Source organism: Nerophis ophidion, linkage group LG01 (assembly GCF_033978795.1).
Source record: "Nerophis ophidion isolate RoL-2023_Sa linkage group LG01, RoL_Noph_v1.0, whole genome shotgun sequence".
Classification (NCBI taxonomy): Eukaryota; Metazoa; Chordata; class Actinopteri; order Syngnathiformes; family Syngnathidae; genus Nerophis; species Nerophis ophidion.
The window spans coordinates 47,487,493-47,512,817 of record NC_084611.1 but is presented as its reverse complement, the minus strand read 5'-3'; the positions used below and the strand labels follow the sequence as shown (position 1 = coordinate 47,512,817).

Here is a 25,325-nt window from a genome sequence, read left to right as displayed (position 1 = left end):
CACCGGATCGGACCGGACCCCCTCCACAAGGGAGAGTGGGACATAGGAGAAAAAGAAAAGAAACGGCAGATCAACTGGTTATGGAGGCAATTGTGCTCTTGGGAACTTTAAGTGCAGCAGAATTTTTTTGGGATCCATAGCCAGATCTGTGCCTTGCCACAATTCTGTCTCTGAGCTCTTTAGGCAGTTCCTTCGACCTCATGATTCTCATCTGTTCTGACATGCATTGTGAGCTGTAAGGTCTTATATAGACAGGTGTGTGGCTTCCTTAATCAAGTCCAATCATTAGAATTAAACACAGCTGAACTCCAATGAAGGTGTAGAACCATCTCATGGATGATCAAAAGAAATGGACAGTACCTGAGTTAAATATACAAGTGTCACAGCAAAGGGTTTGAATACTTATGTTCATGTGATATTTCAGTTTTTCTTTTTTTATAAATCTGTAAAAATGTCTACAATTCTGTTTTTCTGTCAAAATGGGGTGCTGTGTCTACATCAAAAGGAAAAAAAAAGAACTTGAATGATTTTAGCACATGGCTGCAATTTAAGAAAGAGTAAAAAATCGAAGGGGGTCTGAATACTTTCCGTACCCACTGTACTTGTATGTGTGTATTATTGCAGTATTATGTACTTGTATGTGTGTATTAGTGCAGTATTAAGTACTTGTATGTGTGTATAATTGCAGTATAATGAGTACTTGTATAAAAGTACTTATATGTGTGTATAAAGTACAGTATTATGTACTTGTATGTGTATTAGTGTGGTATTAAGTACTTGTATGTGTGTACAATTGCAGTTTTAAGTACTTGTATGTGTATAAGAGTACTTATATGTGTGTATAATTCCAGTATTGGGTACTTGTATGTTTTTATTAGTGCAGTATTATGTACTTTTATGTGTGTACAATTGCAGTATTAAGTACTTGCATGTGTGTACAATTGCAGTAGTAAGTACTTTTATGTGTGTTAAATTACAGTATTAAGTACTTGAATGTGTATAAGAGTACTTATATGTGTGTATAATTGCAGTATTGAGTACTTGTATGTGTGTATTAGTGCATCATTAAGTATTTGTATGTGTGTAAGATTGCAGTATTAAGTACTTGCATGTGTGTATAAGCGTACTTGTACGGGTATATAATTGCAGTATTAGGTATTTGTATGTGTGTAAAAATTGCAGTATCGAGTACTTGTATATGGGTATTAGTGCAGTATTAAGCACTAAAATGTGTGTATAATTACAGTATTAAGTACTAAAAAGTGTCTACAATTGCAGTATTAAGTACTAGAATGTGTGTATAATTGCAGTATTAAGTACTAGAACATGTGTATAATTGCAGTATCAAGTACTAGAATGTGTGAATAATTGCAGTATAAAGTAGTAGAATGTGTGTATAATTGCAGTATTAAGCACTAGAACATGTGTATGATTGCAGTATTAAGTACTAGAATGTGTGTATAATTGCAGTATTAAGCACTAGAGTGTGTGTATATTTGCTGTATTAAGTACTAAAATGTGTGTATAATTGCAGTATTAAGTATTAGAATGTTTGTATAATTGCAGTATTAAGTACAAAAATGTGTGTATGATTGCAGTAATAAATACTAGATTGTGTGTATAATTGCAGTACTAAGTACTAGAAAATGTGTATAATTGCAGTATTAAGTACTAGAACGTGTGTATAATTGCAGTATTAAGTACTAGAATGTGTGTATAATTGCTGTATTAGGTACTAGAATGTGTGTATAATTGCAGTATTAAGTACTAGAACATGTGTATAATTGCAGTATTAAGTACTAGAATGTGTGTATAATTGCAGTATTAAGTACTAGAATGTGTGTATAATTGCCGTATTAAGTACTAGAACATGTGTATAATTGCAGTATTAAGTACTAGAATGTGTGTATAATTGCAGTATTAAGTACTAGGACATGTGTATAATTGCAGTATTAAGTACTAGAATGTGTGTATAATTGCAGTATTAAGTACTAGAATGTGTGTATAATTGCAGTATTAAGTACTAGAACATGTGTATAATTGCAGTATAAAGTACTAGAATGTGTGTATAATTGCAGTATTAAGCACTAGAACATGTGTATGATTGCAGTATTAAGTACTAGAATGTGTGTATAATTGCAGTATTAAGCACTAGAGTGTGTGTATATTTGCTGTATTAAGTACTAAAATGTGTGTATAATTGCAGTATTAAGTATTAGAATGTTTGTATAATTGCTGTATTAAGTACAAAAATGTGTGTATGATTGCAGTAATAAATACTAGATTGTGTGTATAATTGCAGTACTAAGTACTAGAAAATGTGTATAATTGCAGTATTAAGTACTAGAATGTGTGTATAATTGCAGTATTAAGTACTAGAATGTGTGTATAATTGCTGTATTAGGTACTAGAATGTGTGTATAATTGCAGTATTAAGTACTAGAACATGTGTATAATTGCAGTATTAAGTACTAGAATGTGTGTATAATTGCAGTATTAAGTTCTAGAATGTGTGTATAATTGCAGTATTAAGTACTAGAACATGAGTATAATTGCAGTATTAAGTACTAGAATGTGTGTATAATTGCAGTATTAAGTACTAGAATGTGTGTATGATTGCAGTATTAAGTACTAGAACATGTGTATAATTGCAGTATTAAGTACTAGAATGTGTGTATAATTGCAGTATTAAGTACTAGAATGTGTGTTTAATTGCAGTATTAAGTACTAGCACATGTGTATAATTGCAGTATTAAGTACTAGAACGTGTGTATAACTGCAGTATTAAGTACTAGAATGTGTGTATAATTGCAGTATTAGGTACTAGAATGTGTGTATAATTGCAGTATTAAGTACTAGAACGTATGTATAATTGCAGTATTAAGTACTAGAACGTGTGTATAACTGCAGTATTAAGTACTAGAATGTGTGTATAATTGCAGTATTAGGTACTAGAATGTGTGTATAATTGCAGTATTAAGTACTAGAACGTATGTATAATTGCAGTATTAAGTACTAGAATGTGTGTATAATTGCAGTATTAAGTACTAGAATGTGTGTATAATTGCAGTATTAAGTACTAGAACATGTGTATAATTGCAGTATTAAGTACTGGAACGTGTGTATAATTGCAGTATTAAGTACTAGAATGTGTGTATAATTGCAGTTTTAGGTACTAGAATGTGTGTATAATTGCAGTATTAAGTACTAGAATGTGTGTATAATTGCAGTATTAAGTACTAGAATGTGTGTATAATTGCAATATTAAGTACTAGAACATGTGTATAAATGCAGTATTAAGTACTAGAATGTGTGTATAATTGCAGTATTAAGTACTAGAACGTATGTATAATTGCAGTATTAAGTACTAGAATGTGTGTATAATTGCAGTATTAAGTACTAGAACGTATGTATAATTGCAGTATTAAGTACTAGAATGTGTGTATAATTGCAGTATTAAGTACTAGAATGTGTGTATAATTGCAGTATTAAGTACTAGAACATGTGTATAATTGCAGTATTAAGTACTGGAACGTGTTTATAATTGCAGTATTAAGTACTAGAATGTGTGTATAATTGCAGTTTTAGGTACTAGAATGTGTGTATAATTGCAGTATTAAGTACTAGAATGTGTGTATAATTGCAGTATTAAGTACTAGAATGTGTGTATAATTGCAATATTAAGTACTAGAACATGTGTATAATTGCAGTATTAAGTACTAGAATGTGTGTATAATTGCAGTATTAAGTACTAGAACGTATGTATAATTGCAGTATTAAGTACTAGAATGTGTGTATAATTGCAGTATTAAGTACTAGAACATGTGTATAATTGCAGTATTAAGTACTAGAATGTGTGTATAATTGCAGTATTAAGTACTAGAACATGTGTATAATTGCAGTATTAAGTACTAAAACGTATGTATAATTGCAGTATTAAGTACCAGAATGTGTGTATTAGTGCTCATTCAGATTCCAAGGCTGCATCCACGTCGCGATGACGATCCTCCGCCCAATGGCAGCTCAGAGGGGAGGAGGGGGTGAAAGGGTTGCTATGGTTACCAGAGAAAGGAGAGCAAGAAAGTTGTTGGTCTGCCTTTAAGGATGAAACCTTCATTGTGTGTGCACGCGCGCCAAGTGTGTCTTTGTGTGTGTGTGTGTGTGTGTGTGTGTGTGCGTGCGTGTGTCTCTGTGTGTGTGCGTGCGTGTTGGTGTGTGTGTGTTTAAAGTCAGTGTGTGTGTTTAAAGTCAGTATGTGTGTGTCTGTGTGTGTGTCTGTGTGTGCGTGTGTGTTTAAAATCAGTGTGTGTGTTTAAAGTCAGTATGACGAGTGCGTGTGTGTGTGTGTGTGTGTGTGCGTGTGTGTTTAAAGTCAGTGTGTGTGTTTAAAGTCAGTATGACGAGTGTGTGTGTGTGTGTGTGTGTTTAAAGTCAGTATGACGGGTGTGTGTGTGTGTGTGTTTAAAGTCAGTATGACGGGTGTGTGTGTGTGTGTGTGAGTACCTTTCCTGTTGTCGTGAACAGACTCCGGTGTGTTGCCTCAGCCAGGAAGTAGTCTTTGCCAGTCTTGTGTTGTGCCTTGAAAGTGTGTGCCCTGCAAGTATACACAGGTACCACACAGCAGCTGTTTGATGCATCTTGTAGTTTTCAAGATGAAATCACCATTTAAAGTTGCTAATGGTCAGTTGGCTGCCGGAAGTTTTTTTTGCAACATGTACACAACATGATGCATCACATATTTTCCAGTTCTTTGTACAACATGGCCGGAAAGGAGTAGGAAGAAGCAAAGCTTATTCATTCGTACCCCTTTCCCATAACTACATACACTTATATTCACTTCCTGTTGCCATTTTGGAGCACAATTTACATCCAGGATTTTGTAAATACAACAGTTGTCTTTAATACATAGTTCATGATTTAATTATTTCGATCCTAATTATATCTTATTGTCAAGAAGGACAAAACAATAATGTTAGCAAAAGTCAGCTAACAATGGAGGAAAAGAAAGTGCTCTCAAAAACATCCAAAAACCCCATCAATGTTTTATATACACACTGTAAGTATATATGTAGTATTTAGTAACATTCATAATATCACGTAATATATACATGATGTAAGTTTATATGTCATGTACTAACATTCATAAAAATATGTAATATATACATGATGTAAGTATATACGTAGTATCTAGTAACATTCATAATAACATGTAATATATACATGATGTAAATATATATGTAGTATCTAGTAACATTCATAATAACATGTAATATATACATGATGTAAGTATACATAACATGTAGTAACATTCATAATAACATGTAATATATACATGATGTGAGTATATATGTAGTATCTAGTAACATTCATCATAACATGTAATACATACATGATGTAAGTATATATGTCATGTAGTAACATTCATAATAACATGTCATATTTACATGATGTAAGTATATATGTAGTGTCTAGTAACATTTATAATAACTTGTAATATTTAGATATTTTGATCTTTTTAAGCATACAATAGTGTACTAATTTCACACAACGTTTTCTTCCCCCTTTAACAACAACAACAACAACAACAACAACAAGAAGACTACTAATCATGGCAGACTGGATGAGAGACAACAAAGACTACTTTGGGACAAACGATGATCCAGAAACTTCAATTTTTGAGCCTGAACATAAGGAGGATGATCTACAAGTTTCAGAAGCTGTATGCTTAACAGATGCAAACACTAAGCATCCTGTAGCAGTATTGCTATGTGCTAAACATGATTTACAAACATAATAAAACAATCACTTACTATACAATGTCTGCTCTCACCGGGATAAAGACTGATGGGATGTTTATATCTTCCCATTTACATCAACAGTTAATCATCATCCTTACAAAGGGTTAAAAAAGGGTTGGAAAAACCAAGACTATTTTTTTGTCTTTCTGACCATCTCCGGTTGCATGTTAAAGTTGACCAACTTGTGGGTTTATGTCCACAACCTTCTACTATTCAGGTGAGAAACATGATTTCTCATCTAGCATTAACTTTCACCAACTTAGAGGCCATGCAGCAGTTCATTATGTCAATATAGCAGCATAGCTCTCTAAAAGTAGTTCCTCCATGTTAGCACTTATGACAACAATATCACTAACACTTGCTAATATTCCTGTCAGGACGTGTACATGGAGTATTGTTGGTGCTTTTTACAGTACTTTATGGGCACAATACTCCCATGATCTCCATTGGTAACCACATTTATAGAAAGTGTGCGACTTGGAATGCATAAACAAGTCTTGTCTTAAATGAGGACTGTGAGTGACAGACAAACGTGAAAAACAAAAAGTTGCCTTCAAGTCATTGAAGAGTACTTCTACACAAACTACTACTAGTGCATTAGTACTTCTACACAGACTACTACTAGTGCATTAGGGACGGCGTGGCGAAGTTGAAGAGTGGCTGTGCGCAACCCGAGAGGCCCTGGTTCAATCCCCACCTAGTACCAACCTCGTCACGTCCGTTGTGTACTGAGCAAAACACTTCACCCTTGCTCCTGATGGGTGCTGGTTAGCGCCTTGCATGGCAACTCCCTCCATCAGTGTGTGAATGTGTGTGTGAATGGGTAAATGTGGAAGTAGTGTCAAAGCGCTTTGAGTACCTTGAAGGTAGAACATTGCTCTACAAGTACAACCCATTTAGTACTTCTACACAGACTACTAGTAGTGCATTAGTACTTCTACACAGACTACAACTATTGCATTAGTACTTCTACACAGACTACTACTATTGCATTAGTACTTCTACACAGACTACTACTATTGCATTAGTACTTTTAAACAGACTACTATGAGTGCATTAGTACTCCTACACAGACTAATACTATTGCATTAGTACTTCTACACTGACTACTACTAGTGCATTTGTACTTTTGAACAGACTACTACTAGTGCATTAGTAATTCTACACAGACTACTACGAGGGCTTCAGTACTACTTTTAAATAGACTACTACTAGTGCATTAGTACTTTTAAACAGACTACTACTAGTGCATTAGTACTTCTACACAGACTACTACGAGTGCATTAGTACTTCTACACGGACTGTTTCTAGTGCATTAGTACTTCTACACAGACTACTACTATTGCATTACTACTTCTACTCAGACTACTACGAGTGCATTAGTACTTCGACACAGACTACTACTATTGCATTAGTACTTTTAAACAGACTACTACTAGGGCTTTAGTACTTCTACACAGACTACTAAGAGTGCATTAGTACTTCTACACGGACTGTTTCTAGTGCATTAGTACTTCTACACAGGCTATTACTATTGCATTACTACTTCTACACAGACTACTACTAGTGCATTAGTACTTTTACACAGACTACTACGAGTGCATTAGTACTTCGACACAGACTACTACTATTGCATTAGTACTTCTATACGGACTATTTCTAGTGCATTAGTACTTCTACACAGACTACCACTAGTGCATTAGTACTTTTACACAGACTATGATAAATGGGTTGTACTTGTATAGCGCTTTTCTACCTTCAAGGTACTCAAAGCGCTTTGACACTACTTCCACATTTACCCATTCACACACACATTCACACACTGATGGGGGAGCTGCCATGCAAGGCGCTAACCAGCACCCATCAGGAGCAAGGGTGAAGTGTCTTGCTCAGGACACAACGGACGTGACAAGGTTGGTAATAGGTGGGAATTGAACAAAGGACCCTCGGGTTGCGCACGGCCACTCTACCATTGCGCTACGCCGTCTACTACTAGTGCATTAGTACTTCTACACAGACTACTACTAGTGCATCAGTACTTTTAAACAGACTACTACTAGTGCATTAATACTTCTACACAGACTACTACGAGTGCATTAGTACTTCTACACAGACTACTACTAATGCATTAGTACTTTTAAACAGACTACTACTAGTGCATTAGTACTTCTAAACAGACTACTACAAGTGCATTAGTACTTCTAAACAGACTATTTCTAGTGCATTAGTACTTCTACACAGACTACTACAAGTGCAATTGTAATGATAGTATATGGTGGCCCATGTGTGTTTGCAGTACGTCCACAGGTAACATTTAGATGGCTCCTCCCACACATGCAGGTGTGTTGATCATGTCTCATCTACCTGGGGATGACCACAGGTGTGCAACACAACAACAACATCATCATCCACCTTCTTCCATAACCACCACAACCACAACCCCCCCTGGAACATGCACACACACTACCAACACACACATGTAGTATTATTGTACTCCAACTTACAGGGGGTCACACCACCGATACACACATGTAGTATTAATGTACTCTAACTAGAAAGGATCGACACCACCAATACATACATGTAGTATTATTTTACTCTAACTTGCTGCAGTAGAATATGATGAAGCGTGTGCCGCCTCGGGCTTTACTGTTGCCACGGTGAAAAAGCCGGAAAGACTGCTGTGTTGTTTTCTTTAAAGTTGATAAGAATACAATCTTATGCAGAGGTTTACTTAGAACAACAGAAATATTTAAGAAGCACTGAGTTACAGTAAAATAAACACACATAATAAATAAATTAAAAAAATTAAGAAGCACTGAGTAACAGTAAAATATACAAATTAAATAAATAAATAAATAAATATAAATAATTGAGAAGCACTGAGATACAGTGAAATAAATATATATAACTTATTAATAAATGCAAATAATTGAGAAATACTGAGTTACAGTAAAATAAATAAATATAATACATAAATAAATACAAATAATTGAGAAGCACTTAGTTACAGTAAAATGAATAAATAGATAAAAAAGAGCTACAGTATGATGAATAAATAACATGAATAAATAAATGAAAATTAGTTGTATACGATGAATAAATGAATAAAAATTAGTTACAGTAAAATGAATAAATAAGATGAAGCGATACATAAAAATGAGTTACAGTAAAATGAATAAATAAGATGAATTAATAAATAGAAATGAGTTACAGTAAGATGGCTTCTTGAGATGCACTCATTAGGTGCAGAAGTGAAAAGAGCATGAATCAGGTGTAGGACAGATCAGTCTACTGGGACTAACGACATCTTTCACTTAATTACTGACAAGACATGCACTCCATCTGCTCCCCTCAGCAGCATTCTTCTGACACTGTTTCAAAGTCAGAATGTATACATGTGGCCTACATTAAATGTGGCCCACACTGAGGCCCAGACCCTGCTTCCAAAGCAAGTGTGCTAGGCACCGAGCTAAAAGCCAGAAGGTTCTGCTCATTGTCCAGCCTGACCCTGACCTTGACCCTGACCCAACTCATCAAGCCAGCACGTCATGTGTGCACTTCTTCCTTCCTCCGCACATCCTGCGCATCCTTTACGGTTGATATAAACATCTACATCCAAGTGGTGAATATTTACATCCATGTAGTGAGTATTTACAGCCATGTAGTGAATATTTACACCCGGGTAGTGAATATTTACATCCAGGTAGTAAATATTTACATTAATGTAATGAATATTTACATCCACGTAGTGAATATTTACATCCAGGTAGTGAATATTTACATCAATGTAATGAATATTTACATCCATGTAGTGAATATTTACATCCAGGTAGTGAATATTTACATCAATGTAGTGAATATTTACATCCATGTAGTGAATATTTACATCCATGCAGTGAATATTTACAGTGATGAAGTCATTTCTACAGCCATGCAGTGAATATTTACAATGATGTAGTGAATATTTAAATCCATGTAGTCAACATTTACAGTGAGGTAGTGAATATTTACAGCAATGTAGTGAATATTTACAATGTGGTAGTTGATATTTACAGTCATGTAGTGAATATTTAGAGAGATGTAGTGAATATTTACATTAATGTAGTGAATATTTACAGTGATGTAGTGAATATTTACAGCCATGTAGTCAATATTTACAGCGATGCAGTGAATTCTTACAGCAATGTAGTGAATATTTACAATGATGCAGTTAATATTTCATTGATGTAGTGAATATTTACAGTGATTTAATGAATATATACAATGATGTAGTGAATATATACAGTGACGTAGTGAATATATACAATGATGTAGTGACTATTTAAAGCCATGTAGTGAATATTTATAATGATGCAGTAATATATACAACGATGTAGTGAATATATACAGTGATGTAGTGAATATATACAATGATATAGTGAATATTTACATTGATGCAGTGAATATTTACCGTGATTTAGTAAATATATAGAGTGACGTAGTGAATATATAGAGTGATTTAGTGGTTATATAGAATGACGTAGTGAATATATATAGAGTGATGTAGTGAATATATAGTGACATAGTGAATAAATATAGTGACATAGTGAATATATAGAGTGACGTAGTGAATATATAGAGTGATGTAGTGAATATATAGAGTGACATAGTGAATATATAGAGTGATGTAGTGAATATATAGAGTGACATAGTGAATATATAGAGTGAAATAGTGAATATATAGAGTGACATAGTGAATATATAGAGTGACGTAGTGAATATATAGAGTGACATAGTGAATATATAGAGTGATGTGGTGAATATAAAGAATGACGTAGTGAATATATATAGAGTGATGTAGTGAATATATAGAGTGAAGTAGTGAATATAGAGTGATGTAGTGAATAGTAAGTCTTTTTCTTTAGTATGTGACACAACTTTTGCATTTTTGATTCTACGGATGTGTCCATGTTGGGCAGGGCTGAGACACTTCAAAATTTAGAAGTGTAAATGATTAAACTGAACGATTAGATGATAGTTTAGTCTAATGCAATGCTTAGCTAATGACAAAATAATTTGAATGCCTGTTTCTCTCAGCCCTGACACTAAATTGTCCGATGGTAAGTGAACAGACTTCTTTATTAGATTTTATTGGGTCCTGTGCATAGTATAGGATTGAGCAAGTTTACCTTGAATGCGTTAGGCAAATCTCAGAATGATTTGACTAGTTTTGGGCATTAAGTTTGTCATAAAATGAAACTTTTCACAAGTCAAATATTGTTATTGGTATATTGTGGTAGTTTTCGCACCAAAAGATTGCGTCAGTATTTCACTGAATAGGCCTTCAACAAGAGCTGGGTGATGTGGACTAAAGTTTTTTTTTTTTTTCATAGTCTATTATTGGGACGGCGTGGCGCAGTGGGAGAGTGGCCGTGCGCAACCCGAGGGTCACTGGTTCAAATCCCACCTAGAACCAACCTAATCACGTCCGTTGTGTCCTGAGCAAGACACTTCACCCTTGCTCCTGATGGGTGCTGGTTGGCGCCTTGCATGGCAGCTCCTTCCATCAGTGTGTGAAAGTGTGTGTGAATGGGTAAATGTGGAAGTAGTGTCAAAGCGCTTTGAGTACCTTGAAGGTAGAAAAGCGCTATACAAGTACAACCCATTTATTTATTTATATATAGAGCGACATAGTGAATATATAGAGTGACGTAGTGAATATATATAGTGACATAGTGAATATATAGAGTGACGTAGTGAATATTTAGAGTGACATAGTGAATATATAGAGTGACATAGTGAATATATAGAGTGATGTAGTGAATATATAGAGTGATGTAGTGAACATATAGAGTGATGTAGTGAACATATATCCATGTTGTGTGTTTGCAGCCTCCAGCCGCGCACCCATCCCCATGGCGGTGGTGCGGCGGGAGCTGTCGTGCGAGTCCTACCCCATCGAGCTGCGCTGCCCGGGCACCGACGTCATCATGATCGAGAGCGCCAACTACGGGCGCACGGACGACAAAATCTGCGACTCAGACCCCGCCCAGATGGAGAACACTCGTTGCTACCTGCCTGACGCCTACAAGATCATGTCGCTCAGGTGGGTCTGCTGGGGGTCACGGCTGCTCTGCTGGGGGAATGTCCAGGATGTCCATTCATCGTGCTTCTTATTAGTATCAATCAATCAATACATGATTATTTATATAGCCCTAAATCACAAGTGTCTCAAAGGGCTGCACAAACCACAAGGACATCCTCGGTAGAGCCCACATAAGGGCAAGGAAAACTCACACCCAGTGGGACGTCGGTGACAATAATGACTATGACAAACCTTGGAGAGGACCGCAAATGTGCCGGGGCGTATGGTACAATACAATCGGCAAGATAGGCTGCAGCTAGACCGTGTAGTATTTTATACGTAAGTAGTAAAACCTTAAAGTCACATCTTAAGTGCACAGGAAGCCAGTGCAGGTGAGCCAGTACAGGCGTAATATGATCAAACTTTCTTGTTCTTGTCAAAAGTCTACCAGCCGCATTTTGTATCCAATGTAATCTTTTAATGCTAGACATGGGGAGACCAGAACATAATACGCTACAGTAATCGAGGGGAGACGTAACAAACGCATGGATAATGATCTCACCGTCGTTGGTGGACAAAATGGAGCGAATTTTAGCGATATTCCGGAGATGAAAGAAGGCCGTTTTAGTAATGCTTTTAATGTGTGACTCAAAGGAGAGAGTTGGGTCGAAAATAATACAGAGGTTCTTTACCGAATCGCCTTGTTTAATTGTTTGGTTGTCAAATGTTAAAGTTGTATTATTAAATCGAGGTTGGTGTCTAGCAGGACCGATAACCAGCATTTCCGTTTTTTTGGCGTTGAGTTGCAAAAAGTTAGCGGACATCCATTGTTTAATTTCATTAAGACACGCCTCCAACTGACTACAAACCGGCGTGTTGGTCAGCTTTAGGGGCATGTAGAGTTGGGTGTCATCAGCATAACAGTGAAAGCTAAAACCGTATTTGCGTATGATGTCACCTAGCGGCAGCATGTATATGCTGAAGAGTGAAGGGCCTAGGACCGAACCTTGGGGAACTCCACACGTTACCTTAAAAATAAAGATTTTTTATTTCAGATTGTTTTCGAAGGGAACATCCACACTGCAACACATTATAAACGCAACATAACAAATACCCAGAATCCCATGCACCCCTGACCCTTCCGGGCTACATTATACACCCCCGCCCACCTCAACCGACGAACTGAGGGGGTGGGAGGGTAGTGGGTGTGTATAACCGAGCCCGGAATAGTCAGGGTTGCATGGGATTCTGGGTATTTGTTATGTTGCGTTTATAATGTGTTGCAGTGCAGATGTTCTCCCGAAAAGTGTTTGTCATTTTTGTTAGGTGTGGGTTCACAGTGTGGCGCTAATTAGTAAGAGTGCTAAAGTTGTTTATATCACAACCCTCAGTGTAACCTGTATGACTGTTGAACAATTATGCCTTGCAGTTACTTGTGCGTTGAGTCAACAGCCGCACACTAAGTGGGGCCTGCCACCACTCAGACAGCATAGTATTAAAACTAACACTCCGACACGGTCGAGAGGATGTTCAAGGCATTGCCATCATGGCATGGCTTCAATATTGTTGTCTAGGTGAAAATCTAGACACCACTGGCCTAATAGCTAGAACAAGCACACATATATCTAAAAAAAGGCTTTTTTAAAAAAAAAAAAAAAAGAAGGGTTCTTAAGCCTTTTTTTAGAGCATCCACAATCTGTGGTGCCCTCAGGGGGTCTGGGAGAGTGTTCCGCAGACTGGAAGCGGCGGAACAGAAAGCCCGGTCTCCTAAAGAATAATTGCTCGCTATAAAATAAGTTTTGTGTTGATGTTGTTGTGTCTGGAATGGATATATTTGCAATTAAACAGATTCATAAAAAAACAGAAAACGTGAGATAAAATTGTTTGTAAGTAAAGTCTGGCAGAGTTGTGTCTGAGAGGTGTACGTAAATGTTAGCGACAACGCGGTTAAATGTCTTCAGTGACGCAGCCGCCACAGAAACAGTGACACGTGCGAGCTTCCTGTTGACGGCTCATTTGCTATTCATCCTCTTAAAGTCTGAGCGTCAAGCTGCGAGCTCACTGCTCTGAAGGTGACGGCAAACAAACACGCTGAAGAAACATCACAACATCGCTCACGCAGAAAGCAGGAGTCTTATTTAGGAACACATACACACTCATCTATTTGTCAGCTTGAAACAGGCAGAAGCAGACTTCTCCTTCCTGTTTGGATCTTGTTTTTGTTCATCATGTTATTGTCCATCTTGTTCTCGTCCATCAGGTTCTCGTCCATCATGTTCTCGTCCATCATGTTCTTGTCCATCATGTACTTGTCCATCTTGTTCTTGTCCATCATGTTCTTGTCCGTCTTGTTGTCTTTCATCTTATTCTCGTCCATCATGTTCTCGTCCATCTTGTTCTTGACAATCTTGTTCTTGTCCATCATGTTCTCGTCCGTCTTGTTCTCTTCCATCTTATTCTCGTCCATCATGTTCTCATCCATCATGTTCTTGTCCATCTTGTTCTTGTCCATCATGATCTTGTCCGTCTTGTTCTCTTCCATCTTATTCTTGTCCATCATGTTCTCATCCATCATGTTCTTGTCCATCTTATTCTTGTCCATCTTGTTCTTGTCCACCATGTTCTTGTCAATTTTGTTCTTGTCCATCATGTTCTTGGCCGTCTTGTTCTCTTCCATCTTATTCTCGTCCATCATGTTCTCATCCATCATGTTCTTGTCCATCTTGTTCTTGTCCATCATGATCTTGTCCGTCTTGTTCTCTTCCATCTTATTCTCGTCCATCATGTTCTCATCCATCATGTTCTTGTCCATCTTATTCTTGTCCATCTTGTTCTTGTCCACCATGTTCTTGTCAATTTTGTTCTTGTCCATCATGTTCTTGGCCGTCTTGTTCTCTTCCATCTTATTCTCGTCCATCATGTTCTCGTCCATCATGTTCTTGTCAATCTTGTTCTTGTCCATCATGTTCTTGTCCGTCTTGTTCTCTTCCATCTTATTCTCGTCCATCATGTTCTCATCCATCATGTTCTTGTCCATCTTGTTCTTGTCCACCTTGTTCTTGGCCATCATGTTCTTGTCAATCTTGTTCTTGTTCATCTTGTTTTCGTCCATCATGTTCTTGTCCATCATGTTCTCATCCATCATGTTCTTGTCCATCTTGTTCTTGTCCGTCTTGTTCTCTTCCATCTTATTCTCGTCCATCATGTTCCAATCCATCATGTTTTTGTCCATCATGTTCTCGTCCATCATGTTCTTGTCTGTCTTGTTCTCTTCCATCTTATTCTCGTCCATCATGTTTTCGTCCATCATGTTCTTGTCAATCTTGTTCTTGTCTATCATGTTCTTGTTCGTCTTGTTCTCTTCCATCATCTTCTCGTCCATCATCTTCTTGTCAATCTTGGTCTTGTCCATCATGTCCTTGTCCGTCTTGTTCTCTTCCATCTTATTCTCGTCCATCATTTTCTCATCCATCATGTTCTTGTCCATCTTGTTCTTGTCCGTCTTTTTCTTGTCCGTCTTGTTCTCTTCCATCTTATTCTCGTCCATCATGTACTCATCCATCATGTTCTTGTCCATCTTGTTCTCGTCCATCAATTTCTTGTCAATCTTGTTCTTGTCCATCATGTTCTTGTCCGTCTTGTTCTCTTCCATCTTATTCTCGTCCATCATGTTCTCATCCATCATGTTCTTGTCCATATTGTTATTCTCCGTCTTGTTCTCTTCCATCTTATTCTCATCCATCATGTTCTCAACTATCATGTTCTTGTCCATCTTGTTCTTGTCCATCATGTTCTTGTCCATCTTGTTCTTGTTCATCTTGTTCTTGTTCATCTTGTTTTCGTCCATCAAGTTCTTGTCCATCATGTTCTTGTCAATCTTGTCCTTGTACATCATTTTTTTGTTCGTCTTGTTCTCTTCCATCTTATTCTCGTCCATCATGTTCTTGTCAATCTTGTTCTTGTCCGTCTTGTTCTCTTCCATCTTATTCTCGTCCATCATGTTCTCATCCATCATGTTCTTGTCAATCTTGTTCTTGTCCATCTTGTTCTTGTCTATCTTGTTCTCTTCCATCAAGTTCTTGTCCATAATGTTCTCGTCCATCATGTTCTTGTCAATCTTGTCCTTGTACATCCTTTTTTTGTTCGTCTTGTTCTCTTCCATCTTATTCTCGTCCATCATGTTCTTGTCAATCTTGTTCTTGTCCGTCTTGTTCTCTTCCATCTTATTCTCGTCCATCATGTTCTCATCCATCATGTTCTTGTCAATCTTGTTCTTGTCCATCTTGTTCTTGTCTATCTTGTTCTCTTCCATCATGTTCTCGTGCATCATGTTCTCATCCATCATGTTCTGGTCCATCATGTTCTTGTCCATATATATATATACCTATATATATATATATATATATATATATATATATATATATATATATACCTATATATATATATATATATATATATATATATATATATATATATATATATATATATATATATAATTATATATATATCCATATACGGATTCCTCCTTGTCTTCTTCTCCTCCCGTGTTTGAGTCCTTAATCATGTCTTCCAGATTAGATGAGAAGATGTTCTTCCTGCCCGCCCAGTGTTGCCTTGCTATCACGTCCTGCCTTCTTTCCTCCTCCATGGCTGGCCAAGGCCGGAGTGCCTCTTTGTGTGTGTGTGTGTGTGTGTGTGTGTGTACATAATTGCTCCTGATATCAAAGCCTGGTACAGTATCTCCAGGGGGTCTCACAGGGGGAGATGATATTGCTGCACTTCCTCAGATTGTGGTCCCTGTGCGACACCTGGGGTTGTAGGTGGAAACAGGAGGGAATGATGAAAATAACAATAATAAATAACAATAAAATAGTCTAGTTTGTAATTCTGCCCACACAACAAAACAAATCCTGTCCACTGACATATTGACATGTTTATCATCATATTGAAGTGTTTATTATCATATTGAAATGTTTATTATGGTTTATGGTCCACGAATTCATAAGCTATTTTTCAAGTTAACTAAGTAAAGGTTGTTTATATTTGTTATTTGTATTTTGAGAGATTGTTATATTTGAGGTCAATGGTGTCTAAACTTTTTCCACCAAGGGTTACAAAGTGAAAATTCAAGTGTGATGAGGATTTTTTTTTTTAAAAGAGATATGATACACATATAAAGACACTTTTTTGTGCTATGGGTGACTAAGTCAAGTATTATTAATGTTCAGTTTAAAGAGTTCATCTTTTTCCCAATACATTCTCATTTTTGCTAGATTTTCTTACATTTTCTTTCCTTTTTATTCTGAGAGGAGCTCTCATGAATACATTTCTTCATGCTTCTATTATTTGAATTGTAGTCTTTTTTGTGTACTTTTTTAGAGTTTGTATTATTGTGGTTACATTCCCACCACTAGGTCAGAATACAAAGTCAACAACTCTATGTTGTATTCTTTGTGCTATGAGATTAAAATCATTGGAATAAAATGAGATTCATTGGGATCGGTATCGCTGAAAGCAGCCTGAATTTGAGCCCGTATCGCAGCGCAAAGGAGAGCGGTGGTATGGCAAACAGAGTTTGTGGAGCAGGTGGTGTTAGAGAGGAGAGCGTGCCAGTGGAGGTGCGGAATGAGAGGGAAAACTCTGTCCTGGGATCAGACGAGGCGGGGGTTGCCATGGTGACTAGCGGGGGAGGAGGAGAGATGGTAGTGTTGAAAAAGCCCACTTGGCTTGTCAGCCATTTTGCATTCCTTAGCCACCTTAGCAGCAGGGTCAGAGTGATGCAAGGCTGCAGAAAGGTCAGAGTGATTCAAGGCTGCAGAAAGGTCAGGGGTGATGCAAGGCTGCATAAAGATCTGGGGTGATGCAAGGCAGCATAAAGGTCAGAGGTGATGCAAGACTGCAGAAAGGTCAGAGTGATGCAAGGCTGCAGAAAGGTCAGAGTGATGCAAGGCTGCAGAAAGGTCAGAGTGATGCAAGGCTGCAGAAAGGTCAGGGGTGATGCAAGGCAGCATAAAGGTCAGAGGTGATGCAAGGCTGCAGAAAGGTCAGGGGTGATGCAAGGCAGCATAAAGGGCAGAGGGGGTGCAAGGCAGTAGAAAGGTCAGGGGTGATGCAAGGCTGCATAAAGGTCAGGGGTGATGCAAGGTCAGAGGTGATGCAAGGCTGCAGAAAGGCCAGGGTGATGCATGGCAGTAGAAAGGTCAGAGGGGGTGCAAGGCAGTAGAAAGGTCAGGGGTGATGCAAGGTCAGGGGTGATGCAAGGCTGCATAAAGGTCAGGGGTGATGCAAAGTCAGGGGTGATGCAAGGATGCAGAAAGGTCAGGGGTGATGCAAGGTTGCAGAAAGGTCAGGGGTGATGCAAGGTTGCAGAAAGGTCAGGGGTGATGCAAGGTCAGGGGTGATGCAAGGTTGCAGAAAGGTCAGGGGTGATGCAAGGTTGCAGAAATGTCAGGGGTGATGCAAGGTCAGGGGTGATGCAAGGTTGCAGAAAGGTCAGGGGTGATGCAAGGTCAGGGGTGATGCAAGGCTGCATAAAGGCCAGGGGTGATGCATGGTTACAGAAAGGTCAGGGGCGGTGCAAGGCAGCAGAAAGGTCAAGAGTGATGTAAGGCAGCAGCAGGGTCAGGGGTGATGCAAGGTCAGGGGTGAGGAAGGTCAGGGGTGGTGCAAGGTCAGGTGACCAAAGTACGCTGCTTGCCGTGCAGTGTGAGACAGAACAGCAGCAGCAAGGTGTTAGTGACATCCTGAGCATCACATTCATCCAGCAGCACTCTTCTTCTCTGTGGGGGAACGCCACATTTCCTACTGCTGCCACGCTGACAGCAATGCATTGTGGGACAGCACGCTGTTGGTGAAGGTGTGAGACATCTGTCACTTGAGCACCAACCCTCGCTTTTCTTACTTGCCACTCACCACACCTGTGCTGCCCTGTTTCACATGCATCGAGTGTGTGTTTGTGTGTTTGTGTGCGTGTGTGTGTGTGTGTGTGTGTGTGTGTGTGTGTGTGTGTGTGTGTGTGTGTGCGTGTGCGTGTGCGTGTGTGTGTTTGGTTTTATTGCAAGGTGTAAGTCCAGTAAATATATTTAGTCAAAAGGCTTCTTTTGCGTCCTAGAGGGTGCGAGGATAATCACCTGGCTGCCTTGCGTTTGTTTGTTATTTTTCACCAACTGCACTCTGCTCGCTGTTGTTGTGTCCTTCCACTTGAGTGCTCCCAGTGTGGAGATTGCGGCTTCATTTGTTTCCACAATGTGTTTCTGTGAGGGCCGGATTTCAACCTTGGGAAATGTTGGAGGGCTTCACAAAAGACTAATTTGTCAATAGCATGTTTATGAACTTTTTATAGACACTGACAACTCTAATATGCATTTACTCTACTGTACATGTATATATATATGTACATGTATGTATGTATGTATGTACAGTATGTATGTATTTATGTACATATAGAATATAATAAAATAGAATAGAATAGAATAGAATGGACTTTATTGTCATTATATTTGCATATAACGAGATTACGGACTCCATTTTAGGTGCAGTAGTGGGAAAAAATATGGGGTGAAAATAAATAACACGAGATAATAAAGGAAGAACTAAGATGTGAAATAAACAGACTACAATTCAATAAAAATAATAAGCAATCCTGCACAATATACAAACCCCGTTTCCATATGAGTTGGGAAATTGTGTTAGATGTAAATATAAACGGAATACAATTATTTGCAAATCATTTTCAACCCATATTCAGTTAAATTCCCTACAAAGACAAGATATTTGATGTTCAAACTCATAAACTTTTTTTATTTTGCAAATAATAATTAACTTAGAATTTCATGGCTGCAACATGTGCCAAAGTAATTGGGAAAGGCATGTTCACCACTGTGTTACATCACATTTTCTTTTAACAACACTCAATAAACGTTTGGTAACTGAGGAAACTAATTGTTGAAGTTTTGAACGTGGAATTCTTTCCCATTCTTGTTTTATGTAGAGCTTCAGTCGTTCAACAGTCCGGGGTCTCCGCTGTCGTATTTTACGCTTCATAATGCGCCACACATTTTCGATGGGAGACAGGTCTGGACTGCAGGCGGGCAAGGAAAGTACCCGCACTCTTTTTTTTACAAAACCACGCTGTTGTAACACTTGTCTTGCTGAAATAAGTAGGAGCGTCCATGATAACGTTGCTTGCATGACAACATATGTTGTTCCAAATACCTGTATGTACCTTTCAGCATTAATGGTGCCTTCACAGATGTGTAAGTTACCCATGCCTTGGGCACTAATACACCCGCATACCATCACAGATGCTGGCTTTTGAACTTTGCGCCTATAACAATACGAATAGTTATTTTCCTCTTTGTTCCGGACACCATGTCCTCTGTTTCCAAATATATTTTGAAATGAGGACTCGTCAGACCACAGAACACCTTTCCACTTTGCATCAGTCCATCTTAGGTGAGCTCGGGCCCAGTCGAGCCGGCGGTGTTTCAGGATATTGTTGATTTGCTTTGCATAGTAGGGTTTTAACTTGCACTTACAGATGTAGCGACCAACTGTAGTTACTGACAGTGGTTTTATGAAGTGTTCCTGAGCCCATGTGGTGATATCCTTTACACACTAATGTCGTTTTTTGATACAGTACTGCCTGAGGGATCAAAAGTCCGTAATATCATCGCTTACGCACAGTGATTTCTCCAGATTCTCTGAACTTTTTGATGATTTTGCGGACTGCAGATGGTAAAATCCCTAAATTCCTTGCAATAGCTCGTTGAGAAATGTTGTTCTAAAACTGTTCGGCAATTTGCTCACAAGATGGTGACCCTCACCCCACCTTGTTTGTGAATTACTTAGCATTTCATGGAAACTGCTTTTATACCCAATCATGGCACCCACCTGTTCCCAATTGGCTTGCATACCTGTGGGATGTTCCATATAAGTGTTTGATGAGCATTCCTCAACTTAATCAGTATGTATTACCACATTTCCCAATTTGATTGGCACGTGTTGCTGGCATCAAATTCTAAAGTTAATGATTATTTGCAAAAAAAAAAATTTTTTTATCAATTTGAACATCAAATATGTTGTCTTTGTAGCATATTCAACTGAATATGGGTTGAAAATGATTTGCAAATCATTGTATTCCGTTTATATTTACATCTAACACAATTTCCCAATTCATATGTATATATATATATACATATATATACATATATATATATATATATATATATATATATATATATATGTATATATATATATATATATAAACACACACATATATATACACACACATACTGTGCAATACTACCCTTGGAGTGCAATACATCAGACACTGTTATTTATTACCCTGGTACTCTTGTCTTGTTCTGTATATTGTAGGGAAATTGTGTTAGATGTAAATATAAATAATCATTAACTTTAGAATTTGATGCCAGCAACACATGATAAAAAAGTTGGGAAAGGTGGCAATAAATACTGATAAAGTGGAGGAATGCTCATCAAACACTTATTTGGAACATCCCACAGGTGCGCAGGCTAATTGGGAACAGGTGGATGCCATTATTGGGTATAAAAGCAGGGTCCATGAAATGTTAAGTAATTCAGAACAAGGATGGGGCGAGGGTCACCAGTTTGTGAGCAAATTGTCGAATAGTTTTAGAACAACATTTCTCAACAAGCTATTGCAAGGAATTTAGGGATTTTACCACCTACGGTCCGTAAAATCATCAAAAGGTTCAGAGAATCTGGAGAAATCACTGCACGTAAGCCATGATATTACGCACCTTCGATACCTCAGGCGGTACTGCATCAAAAACCGACATCAGTGTGTAAAGGATATCACTACATGGGCTCAGGAAAACTTCATAAATCCACTGTCAGTAACTACAGTTGGTCGCTACATCTGTAAGTGCAAGTTGAAACTCTACTATGCAAAGCGAAAGCCGTTTATCAACAACACCCAGGAACGCCGCCGGCTCTGCTGGGCCCGAGCTCATCTAAGATGGACTGATGCAAAGTGGAAAAGTGTTCTGTGGTCTGACGAGTCCACATTTCAAATTATATTTGGAAACTGTGGATGTGGTGTCCTCCGGAACAAAGAGGAATACAACCGTTCCGGATTGTTATAGGCGCAAAGTTCAGAAGCCAACATCTGTGATAGTATGGGGGTATATTAGTGCCCAAGGCCTGGGTAACTTACACATCTGTGAAGGCACCATTAATGCTGAATGGTCCATACAGGTTTTGGAGCAACATATGTTGTAATCCAAGCAACGTTATCATGGACGCCCCTGCTTATTTCAGCAAAACAATGCCAAGCAACGTGTTAGAACAGCGTGGCTTCGTATGTCACTCTCAATATTCGTATGTCACTCTCAATATTCACAGCGTGGCTTCGTAGTACTTTCCTGGCCCGCCTGCAGTCCAGACATGTCTCCCATCGAAAATGTGTGGCGCATTATGACGCGTAAAATACGACAGCGGAGACCCCGGACTGTTTAACAACTTAAGCTTTACATCAAGCAAGAATGGTAAAGAATTCCACTTTCAAAGCTTCAACAGTTAGTTTCCTCAGTTCCCAAACATTTATTGAGTGTTGTTAAAAGAAAATGTGATGTAACACTGTGGTGAACATGCCCTTTCCCAACTACTTTGGCACGTGTTGCAGCCATGAAATTCTAAGTTAATTATTATTTGCAAAAAAAAAAAAGGTTTATGAGTTTGAACATCAAATATGTTGTCTTTGTAGTGCATTCTACTGAATATGGGTTGAAAAGGATTTGCAAATCATTGTATTCCGTTTATATTTACATCTAACACAATTTCCAAACTCATATGGAAACCGGGTTTGTATATATACACAAAATGTATATATATATATATATATATATATATATATATATATATATATATCCATTTTCTACCGCTTATTCCCTTTCGGCGTCGCGGGGGGCGCTGGCGCCTATCTCAGTTACAATCGGGCGGAAGGCGGGGTACACCCTGGACAAGTCGCCACCTCATCGCAGGGCCAACACAGATAGACAAACAACATTCACACTCCCATTCACACACTAGGGCCAAATTAGTGTTGCCAATCAACCTATGTCTTTGGAAGTGGGAGGAAGCCGGAGTACCCGGAGGGAACCCACGCATTCACGGGGAGAACATGCAAACTCCACACAGAAAGATCCTCAGCCTGGATTTGAACCCAGGACTGCAGGACCTTCGTATTGTGAGGCAGACGCACTAACCCTCAACTCTGTACACTGCTGCTGGAATTTTAATTTTACTGAAGGAACTCTCCTGAAGGAATCAATAAAGTACTATCTATCTATCTATCTAACCCTTCTCCCACCGTGAAGCCCATATATATATATATATATATATATATATATATATATAAGGGGGCCATATAAAATGGTGTGGCCGCCCAGATTGGCCCAAGGTGTGACAGCAGAGATGTGGAGCAATAAATTGTGAGTAGACATGAAGCAACACAACACAATCATGCTGGTGATTTCTCAAGTTGATTCCGTCTTTTTTTAAAATCTTCATTATGCAGACTTTGTGCGTCACAAACCACTTGTATCTCACTCAGTCTCTAATTATATAGTTTACACAACACATCGGCACTCTGCAGCGCCCACACACACACACACACAAGCACACGCACACGCAAGCACACGTACACACGCATGCACGCACACACACACACAAGCACACGCACACACACACACGCAAGCACACATACACACGCATGCACGCACACACACACACACACACACACACACACACACACACACACACACACACACACACACACACACTCTCTACCAAATATTAATTTCATTTTACATCTGCTCCCAGACACACAGGCACACACACACGCGCATGCACGCACACACACACACACACACTCGCACACACACACACACACACACACACACACACACACACACACACACACACACACACACACACACACACACACACACACACACACACACACACACACACAGACACACACACACACACACACACACACACACACACATGCTCCATCAGCAGCTCCGCCAGCCTCATCACATCATTAGTCAGTCATGTTTGTGTGAGGAAGCGAGGCAGAGACGTGAAGGAAGTCTGCCAAGCAACGTGAAAAACATCTCACATCATGTGTGTGTGTGTGTGTGTGCCAGCTGTATGCAGGCCACTGCCTTGTTTCCATGTGGTCGTGCTAATTAGAAAACAGGAGGTGGTTTTCCTGCCAACATCAGGCGACGCTGTGGAGAAGAAGGAAGTAGTTTGTGTAATAGAGAGGAGGTTGGAAAGGTGAGGAGAGGAGAGGAGAGGAGAGGAAAGGAGTGGAGAGGAGACGAGCGGAGCGTGTTCATAAGTGCTCACCTGCATGAATCACAGGTAGATGCCACTTTAGTGCAGGAAGGCATCAGGAGTGTGCTGCCCACCTGAGGGAGTCTTTTTACACCTGCTGTAGACTCTGCTGTGACCTCAGCCTGGGCTTGACTCAAGATGGAGGAGTGTGGGGGAGGATGGAGAATGATGAAGAAGGATGCATACACATGGGGGAGGATAGAAGAGGATGGAGAAAGATGGAGGAGGATGAACGAGGATAGAGAAAGAGGAAGAAGGATGGAGGATGAAGAAGGCTGGAGAAGGATGGAAGAGGATGGATGAGGATAGAGAGGGACGGAGGACAATAAGTGTAGAGAAAGATGAAGGAGGATGGAGAAGGATGGAGGATGAAGAAGGATGGAGGAAGAGAAAGAGGGATGGAGAAGAATGGAGGAGGATAAACCAGGATGGAGGATGAAGAAGGATGGAGGAGGATGAATAAGGATGGAGGAGGATGGATAAGGATAGTGAAGTATATAGAAGGTGGAGGAGGAAGGAGGAGGATAGATCAGGATGGATAAGGATAGGGAAAGTTAGAGAAGGATGGAGAAGGAAGGAGGAGGATGGAGAAAATGATAGAAACAAATGTTTAGAATATCCTGGGGTTCATCCAACAGGCTGAGGATGGATGCAAGGAGTTTTACACCCGAAGGAGAAGACGGTTCAGAAGAATGTTGTTATTGTGTGGACTATCTTGTGAATTATTTATTGTGTGGATTATCTTGTGAATTAGTTGTTGTGTAGACCATCTTGTGAATTAATTATTGTGTAGACTATCTTGTGAATCCGTTATTGTGCGGACTATCTTGTAAATTAGTTATTGTGTGGACTATCTTGTAATTAGTTATTGTGTGGACTATCTTGTGAATTAGTTATTGTGTGGACTATCTTGTGAATTAGTTATTGTGTGGACTATCTTGTGAATTCATTATTGCGTGGACTACCTTGTGAATAAGTTGTCCTGCACAAATTGAGCCTGAAGACGTGTGTTGAGTTTGTTATTGGTGGTGAATCTAGCTGCTGCATGATCTTCCACCTCCTTGCTGTGAAGT

General features: G+C 38.8%; 1 protein-coding gene across 16 annotated transcripts in view; it reads left to right on the top strand.

The window, feature by feature from the left end:
• The window catches only part of adgrl3.1 (adhesion G protein-coupled receptor L3.1), a 315,009-nt gene that overhangs the window by 116,563 nt on the left and 173,121 nt on the right, over nt 1-25,325 (top strand). For all 16 annotated transcript variants that reach the window (XM_061905250.1, XM_061905326.1, XM_061905281.1 and 13 more), the window contains one exon: nt 11,673-11,886. In XM_061905250.1, coding sequence (XP_061761234.1) covers nt 11,696-11,886 — 191 coding nt within the window. In that variant the 5' untranslated portion in view covers nt 11,673-11,695. The remainder of the gene's footprint in view (nt 1-11,672; nt 11,887-25,325) is intronic.